At 38.7% G+C, this 18,004-nt stretch overlaps 1 protein-coding gene across 1 annotated transcript in view; it reads left to right on the plus strand.

Moving 5' to 3' along the window:
• Positions 1–449: 449 nt before the first annotated feature.
• acss2l (acyl-CoA synthetase short chain family member 2 like) overlaps positions 450–18,004 on the plus strand; it is a 36,414-nt gene continuing 18,859 nt past the window's right edge. Inside the window, exons 1-8 of the mRNA XM_079820541.1 lie at positions 450–712; positions 787–982; positions 6,644–6,735; positions 6,858–6,961; positions 8,648–8,720; positions 12,458–12,533; positions 12,904–12,985; positions 15,124–15,261. Coding sequence (XP_079676667.1) covers positions 475–712; positions 787–982; positions 6,644–6,735; positions 6,858–6,961; positions 8,648–8,720; positions 12,458–12,533; positions 12,904–12,985; positions 15,124–15,261 — 999 coding nt within the window. The 5' untranslated portion in view covers positions 450–474. The remainder of the gene's footprint in view (positions 713–786; positions 983–6,643; positions 6,736–6,857; positions 6,962–8,647; positions 8,721–12,457; positions 12,534–12,903; positions 12,986–15,123; positions 15,262–18,004) is intronic.

Raw genomic sequence — 18,004 nt, forward strand, 5'->3', positions numbered from 1 at the left:
GTTAGTTTGTTGTGATTATAACCAATAGCCGGTTGCATAAACTGCTTAACCTTCAAAGTCTTAAAAGTTAGTCATCTAATTTTTTTCTTCAAAACTTACTTTTTAAAGCCAGTTACATAAAAAGTGTGATCGGCCTGGAAAATGAAGACTGATTACCTTTTTTAATCTGACTGTTAGTTTGTCAAACTAGTTCTTAAGACATAGCGGCTGGGTTCATTCAACTGACAGCTCTATATGAAGAACTCAATGGTATGTCCTCATTTAGACAGCCAGGGAAAAGTTGTGTGTGTGTGTGTGTGTGTGTCCTCTTCTTTCAGTAAACACGCAGCCCACTCGTGCTGTGCCTCCCTCAGCAGTGGGATCAGCAGCCGAGCTGCCAATCGCCCAATCAAAAAGTAGGAGTGCTGAATGGAGCCATCCGATTGGTGGAGGAGGAGCTGAGCAGACTGAGCATGATTAAAGGGTGGGTACCACATGCACAGGCACAATAAACTTCTTCATCTACAGACTGACATCTATCCTAACACAGATCAGAGGGATTGTGAAATGTCTCCTGTTTCAGACTCAACCAACATGGTTGTTCCAGCAGGGAGCCAGGAGCCAGAGGAGAAGATCTACTATCCTTCAGACAGGGGCCTGTTCACAGATGCACATGTGCCAGACTTTGATGCATATCTTGCGCTATACAAGAAGTCTACAGAAGAGCCTGAAGGTGGGTCAGCTCATGTGCAATGCACGCATAACGAGGGGAATGCATTGAAAATGTGTGTTTAATATGCATTACAGAGTTCTGGGGGGATGTTGCTCAGGAGTTTTACTGGAAGAAGCCACCGTCGGGGCAGATGCTGCAGTATAACTTTGATGTCACCAAAGGGAGCGTTTATATCAAGTTCATGGAGGGAGCAAAAACCAACATTTGCTACAACGTCCTTGACCGGAATGTGCATGAGAGGAACCTGGGAGAGAAAGTGGCTTACTACTGGTAATCTAACATGACATGGTGCACAATTATGTACATGTGTTATACAATCCAAGCTTTAATAGTTCATGCATTTCAACAGCTGTACTTGTTGAGACTTAGTAGCAGATATAAAGAGTCATTTAAAATTAATATCAACATGGTTTAGCAACATTGCTTGGAGTTAATGCATTTGTGCAAGGTTCAATCCAGGCTTTTAGGCCTGGTTTCGCAGACAGGGTTTTAGGCCTTAGTTCAATTAGGGCGTTTTTATAAACATACCTTAGAAAAAATCATTAGTGGTGTGCATCTTGAGACAAAACAATGGCACTGACATATTTTAAAGGGGTGATGAATTGAGAAATCAACTTTCCCTTGAGCTTTTGATATATAAAAGGTCATGGTAATATAAGAATATCCTGTAAGTTTCAGAGCTGAAAACTTCCTTAGTAGTCAAAGAAAAGCTTTTATAGACCCCAGGCCCAGCAAACGCTCGATCTCAGAATGTGCCCGGCTATGAAGTGAGAGTGTAGTGAAGCACCGCCTCAACAGAAGAAGAGCAACGCCTGATTCTGTAGCCCCGCCCACCGACTCGTGCCACTAACATGACAGCTAAGAGCAGCATTGAGCTAAACCGCATCCAATTTTTAAGCAGTAAACATACCACATAAGCTTTTTCGGATTCCAATATTATGAATACACGGATGAGCTTTATTTTTAATGAATATCCAGCTCACGTGGGGAAGACATTGCACTTATGTTCATTTAACCACGGATTCATTTGTAAACAAGATACTGGATTTGCAGAGAGGATGAGATTACATGAACGAATTAAGCATTCCGATTCATTCCGGTTGCCGTTTGCCACACGATGTCACTGACAGGGGGAGCAGAAGCTCATTAAATATGCAAATCTTATCCAATCCTAGCCGTGGGCGTTTACTTCCAAGTCTTCAGTGCGGCACGCCCATCAAAACTGAGCGTTTTTCAGAGAGCCTCAAAACCAGGGCAGAAAATAGCCTATTACTTATTCATTATGATGTTTTTGCATGTAAAAAAAAAAACATGCAAACGCAATAAGTTGACCTCAGACAACAGTATAAAAAATAAAAAAGCCAGTTCATGACCCCTTTAAGATATATCAAGTGACTTTCAGTTAAAACAGCTCAAACATGCATTTTAGCTTTAGCCTTGTCCGTGAAACCAAGTATTTAGCTCCTGTTCTTCTATCTTGACAGACAAGGCAGGGCACACTGATCAATCTGAGTGTTATTGAATCATCATGTCATCTGGATATGACGTCAGCCTGATGCGATCACAGAACTATTTGATTGCATACTGTAAAAACTGTGATATGAAGGTTCCTGTAAGAATTGCATCCAACTGTTAACTCTCAGAAACATTCCTATGACTGTTTCCAGTATATAATACACTTTTCCTGGGTTGAAGTCATACTGTATTTAGGTGAAACTGGTTCCGAACAGTCTTTGTTGTCATGTTATCTTTCCTCTGGAAGTATTAATAGTCTTGTAGAACAAGCAGTGTCAGATGACTGCTATTATTTACGTCGCCATTTAACGCCATTCAAACGAGGGTCAATCTCACAAACGCTTGTCAAGGTCATATTTCGCCCCACATTTGTAAAGAAATAAGAAATTGTATTGTGCCTAAATTAAAATTGCACATATTTTAGGAACATTGACATTGATACCATTATTTTAATGGAAATCAAGCACATGTCCTCCCTCAAAATTGTATTAAAATGTTTGATTTATTCTAAATGTATTCACATTACTGTAACATAGTAATAACACAACGTTTTTTTTGATCAATTCAGCACAAACTAAAAGTTGTATATTAGTGCTGTCAAATCGATTAATCACATCTAACATAAAAGTGTGTGTGTGTGTGTGTGTGTGTGTGTGTGTGTGTGTGTGTGTGTGTGTGTGTGTGTGTGTGTGTGTGCGCGCGCGCGCATAGAGGAATGTACATATGTACGTAAACACACACACACACACACACACACACACACACTTATATTACAATATATTATATATTTACAGACTTTTATGTTGGATGCGATTAATCGATTTGACAGCATTCATATACAGTATATTATATATAATATTTTCACACACACACACACATTTATATATATATATATATATATATATATATATATATATATATATATATATATATATATATATATATATATATATATATATATATATATATATATATATATATATATATATATATATATATATATATATATTATTTTAATCACGATTAATCGGTTTGAAAGCACTCATACATGGCTTTAAATATATTATTTAATATAATATTTTAACAAAAACACACACATACACACACACACACACACACTATATATATATATAGAAGTGCTAGGCAATCGATTAATCGCATCCAAAATAAAAGTTCATGTTTACATAATATATGTGTACTGTGTATAATTATAATGTATATATAAATACACACTCCTTCATGTTTATTTAAGAAATATTTGCATGTGTATATACTGTATAACATTTTCTTAAATATAAACATGCATGTGTGTGTATTTATATACATAATAGGACACATACATATATTATGTAAACATGAACTTTTATTTTGGATGCGATTAATCGATTGCCTATATATATATATAGAAGCACCATATAACTTAGTTTTATTTTGGATGCAAATAATAAATCGACTTGACAGCACTCATACATGATCTTACATACTGTATATTATATAATATTTACACACACATATGATATTTTCCCATAAATAATTGTACATATATTATATAATACAATATAATTAATATAATATAATTTTAGCTAAATATAATTTTGTTTTTATTTAGATTTTAATGTGAAATTGACAGGTTTTGTGTTTCATCCTATAAGTTAATAGGAAAATCTTTAACTGTGGCCATCTAACTACATCTCAATAATAGCAGGTTAACCGGTTTGCTTGAACAGAAGCGTGTTATGAGATCAGAGCCCTGTGGCTGTAGACTGTCTCTCTCCGGCACGTTACATGAGGTGGTTTTGGCAGATAGTCTCCTAACAGATGCCAAGAACCAAAGCATGCGAACCATGCTGAGGCGACACTTCAGTTAGACATTAACCATCGAGTGCTAATGGAGGACGCAGGGACACAGGATTTTACTCCACAGAAAGGCTTTTAAAAGCAACACGGACACTATATATAATTAAACATGTGTCATGCTTATGGGGCCTTTGTTATATAATACGAAATATGATGCAATGTGCAACCTCACAGGTCAGCAGCCGTTCTTTACGGTGCCACCCATTCATACCTAAAAACGATTCATCTTGTCAGCGGTCAATCACAGTCTTTCTTTTTTTGGATGGCCAGGTGCAGTTGCCCAGTAAACCAAGGCTGGGCTTTTATGATTTGCATTGAATGTGTGGCATTCATTTGCACACAGCCACATGCTTTCTTTGCAGTGAAATAATGGAGAGACACAAATAGCATTAGTGATGCTTCCTAAAACAAGCATCACCATCACCTAAAAGTAGCAACTTTTGCACAAACAAGCACTGCTAATATTGCCTTTAGAAAATGTAAAAATCTAAGTCTGTTGTTCTGGCTTGTGCTGACTGGCCAAAGGCCCAGCTGACGGACATCCAGATCTAATACAGGCAGCAGAGCCAAAGTGCAAGCCTATTCCTGTAAAAAGGAGACGCGTACAGTGGGGTCCAAAAGTCGGAGACCTCACTGACAATCAAAGTCTAATTCGAGTCTGGGAATAAACTGAAAGTTTTAGGATTGAGAAGAGCAAAATCTTATGGCATAAAAGGAAGAATTATTATTTCATATTCTGCAAATGAATAAATCAGTTCGAACATATACACTATATTGCCAAAAGTTTTGGGACACCTGCCTTTACATGCACATGAACTTAAATTACATCCCATTCTTAATCCTTAGGGTTTAATATTTAGTCGGCCCACCCTTTGCTGCTACAACAGCTTCAACTCTTCTGGGAAGGCTTTCCTCAAGGTTTAGGAGTGTGATTATGGTAATTTTTGACCATTCTTCTACAAGTGCATTTGTGAGGTCAGGCACTGATGTTGGACGAGAAGGCCTGGCTCTCAGTCTCCACTCTAATTCATCCCAAAGGTGATCTATTGGGTTGAGGTCAGGACTCTGTGCAGGCCAGTCAACTTCCTCCACACCAAACTCGCTCATCCATGTCTTTATGGGCCAACGCTTTGACAGGAAGGGGCCGTCCCCAAACTGTTCCCACAAAGTTGGGAGCATGAAATTGTCCAAAATGTCTTGGTGTGCTGAAGCATTAAGAGTTCCTTTCACTGGAACTTAGGGGCCAAGCCCAACCCCTGAAAAACAACCCACACCATAACCCCCCCTCCACCAAACTTTACACTTGGCACAATGCAGTAAGGCAAGTCCCGTTCTCCTGGCAACCGCCAAACCCAGACTCGTCCATGGGATTGCCAGACAGAGAAGCGTGATTGGTCACTCCAGGGAACACGTCTCACTGCTCTAGAGTCCAGTGGCGGCGCGCTTTACCCCACTGCATCCCACACTTTGCATTGCATTTGGTGATGTAAGGCTTGGATGAGCTGCTCGGCCGTGGAAACCCATTCCATGAAGCTCTACACACTGTTCTTGAGCTCATCTGAAGGCCACATGAAGTTTGGAGGTCTGTAGCTTTTGGCTCTACAGAAAGTTGGCGACTTCTGTGACCCTCAGCATGCGCTGACCCCACTCTGTGATTTTATGAGGCCTATCAATTCGTGGCTGAGTTGCTGTTCTTCCTACATGCTTTCCTTTTTAATCCCACTAACAGTTGAGTGTGGAATATTTACTTGTGAGGAAATTTCCCGAATGGACTTATTGCACAGGTGGCAACCGATCACGGCCCCACGCTGGAGTTCTCTGAGCTCCTGAGAGCGACACATTCTCTCACTAATGTGTGTAGAAGCGTCTGCAGGCCTAGTGCTTGATTTATACACCTGTGGCTATGAAGTGATTGAACACATGAATTCAATGATTTGGAGGGGCGTCCAATACTTTTGGCAATATAGGCTAGTGTATTTTTGTGCTTCAATTGAAGTGCTTTTTGGAACAAATAAAGCTTTTGTTAAAGAAAAAGGCTGACAAATGACACAATCATGTATTTGTTAGAAAATAAAAGATTTTATTTCAACCAGTGTTATTTTACTATCATTTATATACTTTTATAGTATTGATTAAGTATTTTGAATTGGCTTTTATTTCTATATTTCCAGCTTTCATTTTAGTTTAAGCAATTTTCGCTTTGGTCATTTTTTTTATATACTTTTATATACTATATATTAATCTTATTTATTTCAGTTATTTAACATTTAAAATTTTCATTGAAGTTTTTAAAGTATAATATTTATGTTTTATTTTATTTCAGCTTTATTTCAATGAACAAAAACTAGTTCTGATAGTTTTAATAAACTAACAATGCAGGATTCAACTCGTCACTTAAGATAATGTAATATTCATCGTATTAAATACAGAATAGAAGCATTTTAATTATCAAAAATCAATTGAAACGCAGATGGAATAACTCATTAGGCCAGCATACTTTATATTGCTTCATGAAGTGCATGAATGGGTTTAATTACTATTGATCGATGCTTTCTGCAGGGAAGGAAACTCACCTGATCATCGCCTGGTCATCACCTACAACCAGCTGTTGAGAAACGTGTGCCGATGTGCCAATGCGTTAAAGCTGTTGGGTAAGAGCGCCGTCCTCCTCTGGCTTTGAGTTTGCTCAGATTTTCGAGAATGCAAATGCAATATTAGTGCATTGAACCTCTGACGTGAGAGTATTTTCACTAAAGGTGTTTCTGTGATCCAGGTGTGAAGAAGGGGGACAGAGTCGCCATCTACCTTCCCATGATTCCAGAGCTGGTGTACGCAATGCTGGCCTGCGCTAGAATCGGGGCTGTTCACTCAATAGTGGTGAGCAAGTTTACAGATTTTAAATCAAAGTCAGCATGAAATGGAGGTTGTGATAATCTTTTTTTCCCTATTATGGCATATTTCCGAGTTAAACATTTCTGGAATAAGAACAAATGCAGGACGGGGTTTGATTTTGTCCATCAGGAATTGATTGGATGGTTGTGATTTGCTATTGGTCGATCTCATGTGAGTGACAGGTTGCCCCGCCCACGCGCCAGTAAACACTTCATTAGCAAGTGGGAGGGGAAGTTATTTGAATTAAAAAACTAATGATGTGCACAGATTAATCATTTATAATTAGGGCTGTCAAAAGATTAATCGCGATTAATCGCATCCAAAATAAAAGTTTGTGTTTACATAATATATGTGTGTGTATTTATATATAAATACACACACAAGCATGTATATATTTAAGAAAAAAATATTATTTTTATATATAAAACATTTATATTTATATATATTATAGATTATATAAATGTATATACAGTATATACATGCAAATATTTCTTAAATATATACATGAATGTGTGTGTAATTACATATAAATAATAAGTAAACAGAGTACAGAGTACACACACATATATTATGTAAACACAAACTTTTATTTTGGATGCGATTAATCGCAATGAATCTTCCGAGAGCCCAATTTATAATAAATAATGCAATATTCCATAGCAAAACAAGACTTGCACATTTGATTTTAAAAGAGTTAGTTCACCAAAAAATGAAAATTAGCCCATGATTTACTCACTCTCAAGCCATCCAAGGTGTATATGACATTCTTCTTTCAGACGAACACAATCAGAGTTGTATTAAAAAATGTCCCGGCTCATCCAAGCTTTAAAATGGCAGTCCATAAAAGTGCATCGATCCATCATATAACTGCTCCACCCAGCTCCAGGGGTTAATAAAGGCCTTCTGAAGAAATGTCCATATTTAAAACTTTATTAAGGAAAATTTCTAGCTTCCGGCAGACCATCTTCTGATTGTATTCGTCTGAAAGAAGAATGTCATGTACACCTAGGATGGCTTGAGGGAGAGTAAATCATGGGATAATCTTCATTTTCGGAAGAACTATCCCTTTAAAGGAACATTCTGTGTTTTGTCGAGAATGGTTTGGAAGAGAGTTTAAACTCGGGTCAGTATTTAGCATGGTATCATTAATATGCATGAAATGAGTACAGCCCCATTTACCCTGCCAGGACTATTTCTGCCTGCCAAGCCTCTTTAGCCATGTAAAGGTTATATCTGGAGCAAAAATAACACATGATTACTTTTTATCAGATATCAAAGCCTATTTTTTAAGCCTGGACGATGACCCCATTCCAGACAGATTTTTTGCTTTGGAAAAAATCCAAATTATTGTCCACATTTTATAACTAAATTCTAATTTTGCAACTGAATCAAGCTGAATTACGACACTTTTGTCTTCTGTGTTGAACTCATTTCATAATTGATGACCTTTACACAGTTATTGAACTGAATCAAAACCGACTTGAGCTGAATTATGACCTTTTTTAGCAGAATTTGAATTTGTCTCATATTTGATCCTTATGTTCCTGTTTAAAGCTGTTTTGAAACAAGCCGGATTGAATGACGCACTATATAAATACAGGCGACTTGACTATTTATCTTGAGAAACGAAGATGCATAAGCATCTAACTCTCTCCTGTGTTTCTCATTCAGTTTGCCGGTTTCTCGTCCGAGTCTCTGTGTGAGAGGATCATGGATGCTCAGTGCAACATCCTGGTAACAGCAGGTAAATGTGACACGCATATATGCTGACGTTCATCTCATGTCTCCTCACGGCATCTGCATCATCTCTCCATGTTTAGGTCTGTGTTAATGGACGTGTGTTTGGGCTGACTGCATATTTATTAGGTTTGTTCAGTAAATGAGCTTTTACAGATAAGCTGGACAGTAACGGATAACCAGAGATAATGTGAAGAGAGATGTGATGTAATGTTTACAACACCGGAAATCCTGTGTAGTCACACTTTTGACTATCAGCAAAGTCTGATTCACATTTTGTTACTTGTTCAGGTCAATTAGACAGGAAAAGAACTGACCAGCCAAAGTTAGTTTTGATGCCAGTAAATAAATACCTATTGCAAATGTTCAGTTCATATTTCACCCCCAAAAAATTCATTTTTCATCAACATTTAAAATGTTACAAAAGATTTCTATTTCAAGTAAATGCTGTTCTTTTCAACTTTCTATTCATCAAAGAATCCTGTAAAAAATGCATTACGGTTTCAAAAATATGAAGTTCAACACTGATAATAATCAGAAATGTTTCTTGAGCAGCAAGTCAGCATATTAGAATGATTTCTGAAAGTTCTAAAATATATTCAAATAGAAAAGTTATTTTAAATTGTACAAATATTTCAAAATGTTACTATGTTTACAGTATTTTTGATGGAATAAATGCAGCCACTTCAAAAACATTGCAAATCTTGCTTTCTTATAATAATAAAACATTAAAGGGTTAGTTCACCCAAAAATGAAAATTCTGTCATTAATTACTTACCCTCATGTCGTTCGACACCCGTCAGACCTCCGTTCATCTTCAGAACACAAATGAAGATATTTTAGTTGAAATCTGATGGCTCTGAAAGGCCTCCATTGGCTCAATGGTACTCTACACTCTCAAGACCCTTAAAAGGCACTAAAGACGTCGTTACAAAGTCCATCTCACTACAGTGGTTCTACAATACCTTTATGAATCGGCGATAATAGTTTTTGTGCGCAAAAAAACCCTAAATAACGTCTTACATAGTGATGACGATTTCAAAACACGGCATCATGAAGCTTCGAAGCGTTATGAATCACTGAGCCGAATGATGATTCGGATCGCGTGTCAAACCGCCAAACTGCTGAAATTTGGCGATTCAAACCGCTGAATCGACTCAGTGATTCATAACGCTTCGAAGCTTCATGATGCTTTGTTTTGAAATCGTCATCACTATATAAGTCGTTATTTAGGGTTTTTTTGCGCACAAAAACTATTGTCGGCGATTCATAAAGTTATTTTAGAACCACTGTAGTGAGATGGACTTTGTAACGACGTCTTTAGTACCTTTTAAGGGTCTTGACAGTGTAGAGTACCATTGAGCCAATGGAGGACTTTCAGAGGCATCGGATTTCAACTAAAATATCTTCATTTGTGTTCCGAAGATGAACGGAGGTCTGACGGGTGTCGAACGACATGAGGGGAAGTAATTAATGACATAATTTTCCTTTTTGGGTGAACTAACCCTTTAACATTTTATCAACCCCTAACTGTTTTGTGTGTGTGTGTATATATATATATATATTATGTAAATAAAAATATTATATTGGAGTAGTTTAGATGTTATACAAAAACAAAATTACAGTAATGAAAATAATCAAGAAATATAACTGCAAGCTAGCATTTTATGACAAAATTCAAAATGGCTGATATGGGAAAATTGGGTGTCGTTTGACTCGGCATGCTGTTCTGGTCCTAAAGAACGCCGTTTATTAGCAAAAATAGCCATTTTCAAATCTCCTGACCACTAGGTGGCACTGCGCTGAAACTGTACAGGTAGCCTCAGGTCATGGTTGTCATTCGCATTCCAATTCGCAAACTATCCATACTAAATAGTATTCGAAAAAAGAATTATTATGTCCCAAATCGTAGTATGTTGAAAAGAGTATTCCAAAGATACCCGGATAGTCTACTATTTCCGCTCAGAATTCGAAGTGCAGATCGACGCACACTCTAACGGCTGATATTACCCACAACCCACTGCGAGTTGGATGAGGATTCGATTAGAACTACAAACACGGATAAAAAGTGTTAAAAGCTACAAACATGACGGAGGTGCGGTTCAGTAGAGAGGTTTAGATTAAGGGGTTTGAGTGGTCAATTATCAGTATTAAACCTGACAAAAATATATTTATTCAATGTTATCCACATGTTATTTCCCCTGAAGCAGCATTGAGAACTTTTGTACTGATATGTTTGGCCATTAACTTTTAAATGCATCATTATATTTAAACTGCAAACACATGAGGAGAGTCTCTGCATTAAACACCCACGAATGGCAGATCAACGTGCAACTGCATTTCTCTCCGATACGGTAGGAAATGAAACTGAATGTGGAGGATTTGAACTGAACGATGATTGACAGGGCAGTTTAAACGGTGACAGGAAACACGTAACTAAGCAACAAAGTCCGTTAAAGATGATGAAGTAGTATGTCCCAAAGCTTGCATTCTCTTCTGCTACACACTTAAAAGTCAAAAGTATGTACTTTTTCTTCACAAAAAGAGTACATACTTTTAGGTCGTAGTATAAGTAGGCGAATTGGGACGCAGCGATAGTCTCAGCCTCAGACGTGACGGCCATGACGGCACACTTATCTAAACACTTCAGTATTTTCGAAGTCGTCATCTGATTGGTTGAATTCTATAGGATGCCCGCGAGATGTGTGTGTTACATTCTTTAACGGTCCGCTTGGAAACAAATGCCGCGACTCCAAACCCCCTCGTGGAAGATGAACGCCGTCGCGTTTACAACTGTGACAATGCGCGCTTACCGGGATCAACTAAACGCTGGATTTTCAAAAGTATGTGAAGTTCGCGGCTCCATTGTTGCAGTAAACTGGCACAACGTTCTTGAATGAATAATTTATAGATGCATGCCGGTCTATTATTGCAGGGACATCGACTTTACATGATCACGCCTCTAAACATGACGCAGAACAAAAAGAACTGTGATTGGTTGCGTTACCTGTCAGTCAAACGTCCTCTTGGGCGGTCCTTGGCCAACGAAAGCTGCGATGGAGTCCAGACCTTCTGCCGTGAGTCTGAAGGTCTGGCTACGTGATACTATGGTTGTCATAACACACACCAAGTTTGGTCAGAATATGCTAAAGCGTTGCGGAAATATAGCCTTGCGTTCATTTTTGGGGGCACTTTGTCGAATTCGTTCACGCGTTATTCAAGAACAGTTTTACGAATCAACTTGAATTCCATACATTTTTGTCAGCATGGTCTGAAGATGATCTGGTCCAATTATCATGAAAATCGGAGCAACAGTCTAGGAAGAGTTCGAAAAAGTATTTTTTTTCCCAGAAAATTCAAAATGGCGGAAAATGTTTGCGTTATTAGTATAAACATGAGTGCAAATTTGGACAGTTGGTGGCGCTAGAGGGATTGAGATGGAGACTCAAAATTTGCTGTAGGGACAGTTTAGACTGTCCTCTATCTGTGTGCCAAATTTCATAGAGAATAGAAGATAATATTCAAAATATAATTTCTTATTTAATCATCAGAACGAGTCACTCGTATATGTTTGTTTCCTAAAGGACCGATAAAATCCTGCGCACTCTGACAGTTTGCATAAAACCAGTCAGCCAATCAAATTAAAGTTTATAATTTTTACATCCACAACACATCATCTCACTGTCTATCCGCTTCTCTTTCTCTTCCTATCTCACGCGTTTGCTCTCTCTTTGTGTCCTACAGATGGTGTTTACAGAGGTGACAAGCTGATCAATCTGAAGAAGATTGCGTCTGAAGCTCTGCAGCGCTGCAAGGAGAGGTGCGTCCCCGTCTCCTGCTCTGTTTACATAAACATCTCACCCGTCCATTAGAGCCAGAGCCACTCACCCAATCAGAAACTGCCAGGGGTTGCCGGGCAACAGCACAGTTTGGAAGCATGTGAAATGAGACATACGCATCATAGTGCAAACAGAATTCTGACTGAATGACGTCATTGATTTGGAACAATCATGATATGGTATTAGTCAATAAATTACATAATGCAATGATAAGAACATCAATGCAATGTGTTAAAACACCTCAAATCACCTTAGAAACTGCATAGTAACGCCTTGGCAACCATTCACCGCAGCCTAGCATCATCACAACATTTTGGACTTTTATCTTCTAATGATCTCTCTCTCCCTCAGCACGGCCTTCTCTGTTCAGAAGTGTGTGGTGGTCAGACATCATGCCTTCATAACAAACAGTGATGCTTCCAACAAACTACAGGTTGGTCAAAAGGTTGAATATTCTGTCTTAGAGCTGCACGATTCTGGATCAATTGTGAAAAATTCATGATTCTGAACAGACAACTAAACAAAATATCATGCAATATATCAGAGGTTCTGACTAAATGTTAATAGCTGCAGTCTATTTAAAATGTATAATCAATTTGAATGATTTTTTTTTTTTTTTATCGGTTCGAATGAATGATTTAAAGACTCACTCATACATACTTCTTTCATTACTGGATGAATCAGTGTTTTTGAACAAGTCTCTTGAATGAATGATTCAATGACTCACTCATAAATACTTCACTTGTTTCATTAATGGATGAATCAGTGTTTTTGAACAAGTCTCTTGAATGAATGAATCAATGACTCGCTCATAAAGACTTCACTTGTTTCATTACTGGATGAATCAGTGTTTTTGAACAAATCTCTTGAATGAATGAATCAATGACTCGCTCATAAAGACTTGTTTCATTACTGGATGAATCAGTGTTTTTGAACAAATCTCTTGAATGGATGATTCAATGACTCACTCATTAAGACTTCACTTGTTTCATTAATGGATGAATCAGTATCTTTAAATGAATCTCTTGAATGAATGATTCAATGACTCACTCATAAAGACTTCACTTGTTTCATTAATGGATGAATCAGTATCTTTAAATGAATCTCTTGAATTAATGATTCAATGACTCACTCATAAAGACTTCACTTGTTTCATTACTGGATGAATCAGCGTTTTTGAACGAATCTCTTGAATGAATGATTCAATGACTCACTCATAAAGACATCACTTGTTTCATTATTGGATGAATCAGCGTTTTTGAATGAATCACTTGAATGAATGATTCAATGACTCACTCATAAAGACTTCACTTGTTTCATTAATGGATGAATCAGTGTTTTTGAACGAATCTCTTGAATGAATGATTCAATGACTCACTCATAAAGACATCACTTGTTTCATTAATGGATGAATCAGTGTTTTTGAACGAATCTCTTGAATTAATGATTCAATGACTCACTCATAAAGACATCACTTGTTTCATTAATGGATGAATCAGTGTTTTTGAACGAATCTCTTGAATGAATGATTCAATGACTCACTCATAAAGACTTCACTTGTTTCATTAATGGATGAATCAGTGTTTTTGAACGAATCTCTTGAATTAATGATTCAATGACTCACTCATAAAGACATCACTTGTTTCATTAATGGATGAATCAGTGTTTTTGAACGAATCTCTTGAATGAATGATTCAATGACTCACTCATAAAGACAACACTTGTTTCATTAATGGATGAATCAGTGTTTTTGAACGAATCTCTTGAATGAATGATTCAATGACTCACTCATAATGACATCACTTGTTTCATTAATGGATGAATCAGCGTTTTTGAACAAATCTCTCGAATTTATTATTCAATGACTTAAGTTTTTAAGTCACTAATCGCCACATAATGGTGTAATGATGTAATCGATACAATCTTAGTTTGAAGCGCCAAGTTACAGTACTTTCAAAAGGATAATTTGAATATTTGTAACACAGAAATAATGATTCTGTGTGGTTGAAAAGACTGTTTGTGAGGCTGATAATTCCTCTCTCTGGATCAGTGGCAGCTCCAAAGCAGATTTGTACGTGATTTTGTCAACTGTTTGATAGACATAGACAAATCGTAGTCATTAAGAAATGAGAGTGTGTGTGTGTGTGTGTGTGTGTGTGTGTGTGTGTGTGTGTTTGAATCGAGATCATGGCCATATTCCAGGATGGCAATGTTAAGATTCATCAGGCTCAGATTGTGAAAGAATGGTTGTGAGGGAGCATGAAGAATCATTTTGACACATGAATCGGCACCTCTAAGTCCAGATCTTAAACTCATATAAAGTCTTTGGGATGTGCGGGAGGAGACTTTACAGAGTGCTGGACTCTTGCAGTGGTAATACAAGATCTTGACCAAAAACTGATGCACCTCTTGATGGAAATAACATCATAATTATCTCCATCAAGAGGTGCGTCAATTTTTGAAAATCCAAACCGCGGGGAGTGTATATACACTACCGTTCAGAAGTTTGGGGTCACAAAGATTTTTATATAAACAATTGTCCTACTTCTTTTGTGCTTGTATATGCTCCAGACCCCATGGGATGAATCATGTGACACTTGGTGGGATGATCTGATGGACGGTGTGTCAGACGAGTGTGAACCAGAGTGGATGGACTCAGAAGATCCTCTCTTCATACTTTACACCAGCGGCTCGACCGGAAAACCCAAGGCAAGTGATCTCTCACCCTACATATTTATATACATATAGGAGCTGGTCATATAATTACAATATCATCAAAAAGTTTATTTATTTCACTAATTCCATTCAAAAAGTGAAACTTGTATATTCTATTCATTCATTACACAGACAGACTGATATATTTCAAATGTTTATTTCTTTGAATTTTGATGATTTTAACTGACAACTAAGGAAAATCCCAAATTCAGTATCTCAGAAAATTAGAATATTACTTAAAACCAATACAAAGAACAGATTTTTAGAAATCTTGGCCAACTGAAAAGTATGAGCATGAAAAGTATGAGCATGTACAGCACTCAATACTTATTTGGGGCTCCTTTTGCCTGAATTACTGCAGCAATGCGGCGTGGCATGAGGAGATCAGTCTGTGGCACTGCCCAGGTTGCTCTGATAGTGGCCTTCAGCTCTTCTGCATTGTTGGGTCTGGCATATCGCATCTTCTTCTTCACGATACCCTATAGATGGGGTTAAGGTAAGGCGAGTTTGCTGGCCAATTAAGAACAGGGATACCATGGTCCTTAAACCGGGTACTTGTTGCTTTGGCACTGCAGGTGCTAAGTCCTGTTGTGAAATGAAATCTGCATCTCCATAAAGCAGGAAGCATGAAGTGCTCTAAAACTTCCTGGTATACGGCTGTGTTGACCTTGGACCTCAGAAAACACAGCGGACCAACACCAGCAGATGACATGGCACCCCAAACCATCACTGACTGTGGAAACTTTACACTGGACCTCAAGCAATGTGGATTGTATGCCTCTCCTCTCTTCCTCCAGACTCTGGGACCCTGATTTCCAAAGGAAATGCAAAATTAACTTTCATCAGACAACATAACTTTGGACCACCCAGCAGCAGTCCTGTCCTTTTTGTCTTTAGCCCAGGCGAGACGCTTCTGACGCTGTCTGTTGTTCAAGAGGGTCTTGGTGCGTAGTGGTTCTTGAAGCACTGACTCCAGCTGCAGTCCACTCTTTGTGAATCTCCCCCACATTTTTGAATGGGTTTTGTTTCACAATCCTCTCCAGGGTGCGGTTATCCCTATTGCTTGTACACTTTTTTCTACCACATCTTTTCCTTCCCTTCGCCTCTCTATTAATGTGCTTGGACACAGAGCTCTGTGAACAGCCAGCCTCTTTTGCAATGACCTTTTGTGTCTTGCCCTCCGTGTGCAAGGTGTCAATGGTCGTCTTTTGGAGAACTGTCAAGTCAGCAGTCTTCCCCATGATTGTGTAGCGGCAGCTTACAGAACTAGACTGAGAGACCATTAAAGGCCTTTGCAGGTGTTTTGAGTTAATTCGCTGATTACAGTGTGGCACCAGCCGTCTTCAATATTGAACCTTTTCACAATATTCTAATTTTCTGAGATGCTGAATTTGGGATTTCCCTTAGTTGTCAGTTATAATCATCAAAATTAAAAAAAATAAACATTTGAAATATATCAGTCTGTGTGTAATGAATGATTATAATATACAAGCTTCACTTTTTGAATGGAATTAGTGAAATAAATAAACTTTTTGATGATATTCTAATTATATGACCAGCACCTGTACATGTTCAAAAGTTTGGGGTCTCTAAGATTTTAGAGAAAGACGTTTATAATGACGTTTCAATTAAATGCTGTTCTTTTGAACTTTCGATTCATCAAAGAATCCTAAAAAAAAATGTATCAAGGTTTCCACTAAAATATGAAGCAGCACAACTGTTCAACATTGATAATAATCATAAATGAGCATCAAATCATCCTATCAGTATGATTTCTGATTTCTATATTACAATACAAAACAGTTATTTCAAATTATAATAATATTTCACTTCCCGTGGGCCCACCACTCACGGGAGGGACCGTAAGGGGCCGGTGCAAAGCGAATCGGGCAGCAGTCGAAGGCGGGGGCCTAGACGACCCGATCCCTGGACACGGAAACTGGCTCTTGGGACATGGAATGTCACCTCGCTGGCGGGGAAAGAGCCTGAGATTGTGCGTGAGGTTGAGAGGTTCCGACTAGAGATAGTCGGAATCACCTCCACGCATGGCTTGGGCTCTGGAACCACACTCCTCGAGAGGGGATGGACTCTTTACCACTCTGGAGTTGCCCATGGTGAGAGGCGGCGGGCTGGTGTGGGTTTGCTTATAGCCCCCCAGCTCTGCCGCCATGTGTTGGAGTTCACCCCGGTGAACGAGAGGGTCGTTTCCCTGCGGCTTCGGCTCAGGGATAGGTCTCTCACTGTTGTTTGTGCCTACGGGCCGAACGGCAGTGCAGAGTACCCGGCCTTCTTGGTGTCCCTGGGAGGGGTGCTGGAAAGTGCTCCGACTGGGGACTCCGTCGTTCTACTGGGGGACTTCAACGCCCACGTGGGCAATGACAGTGAAACCTGGAGGGGCGTGATTGGGAGGAACGGCCCCCCTGATCTGAACCCGAGTGGTGTTCAGTTATTGGACTTCTGTGCTAGTTACAGTTTGTCCATAACGAACACCATGTTCAAGCATAAGGGTGTCCATCAGTGCACATGGCACCAGGACACCCTAGGTCGTAGGTCAATGATCGACTTTGTGGTCGTTTCATCTGATCTGCGGCCGTATGTCTTGGACACTCGGGTAAAGAGAGGGGCGGAGCTGTCAACTGATCACCACCTGGTGGTGAGTTGGATCCGATGGCGGGGGAGGAAGCTGGATAGACTCGGTAGACCCAAACGTACTGTGAGGGTCTGCTGGGAACGTTTG

This window comes from Gobio gobio (assembly GCF_949357685.1).
Source record: "Gobio gobio genome assembly, chromosome: 6".
Taxonomy (NCBI): domain Eukaryota; kingdom Metazoa; phylum Chordata; class Actinopteri; order Cypriniformes; family Gobionidae; genus Gobio; species Gobio gobio.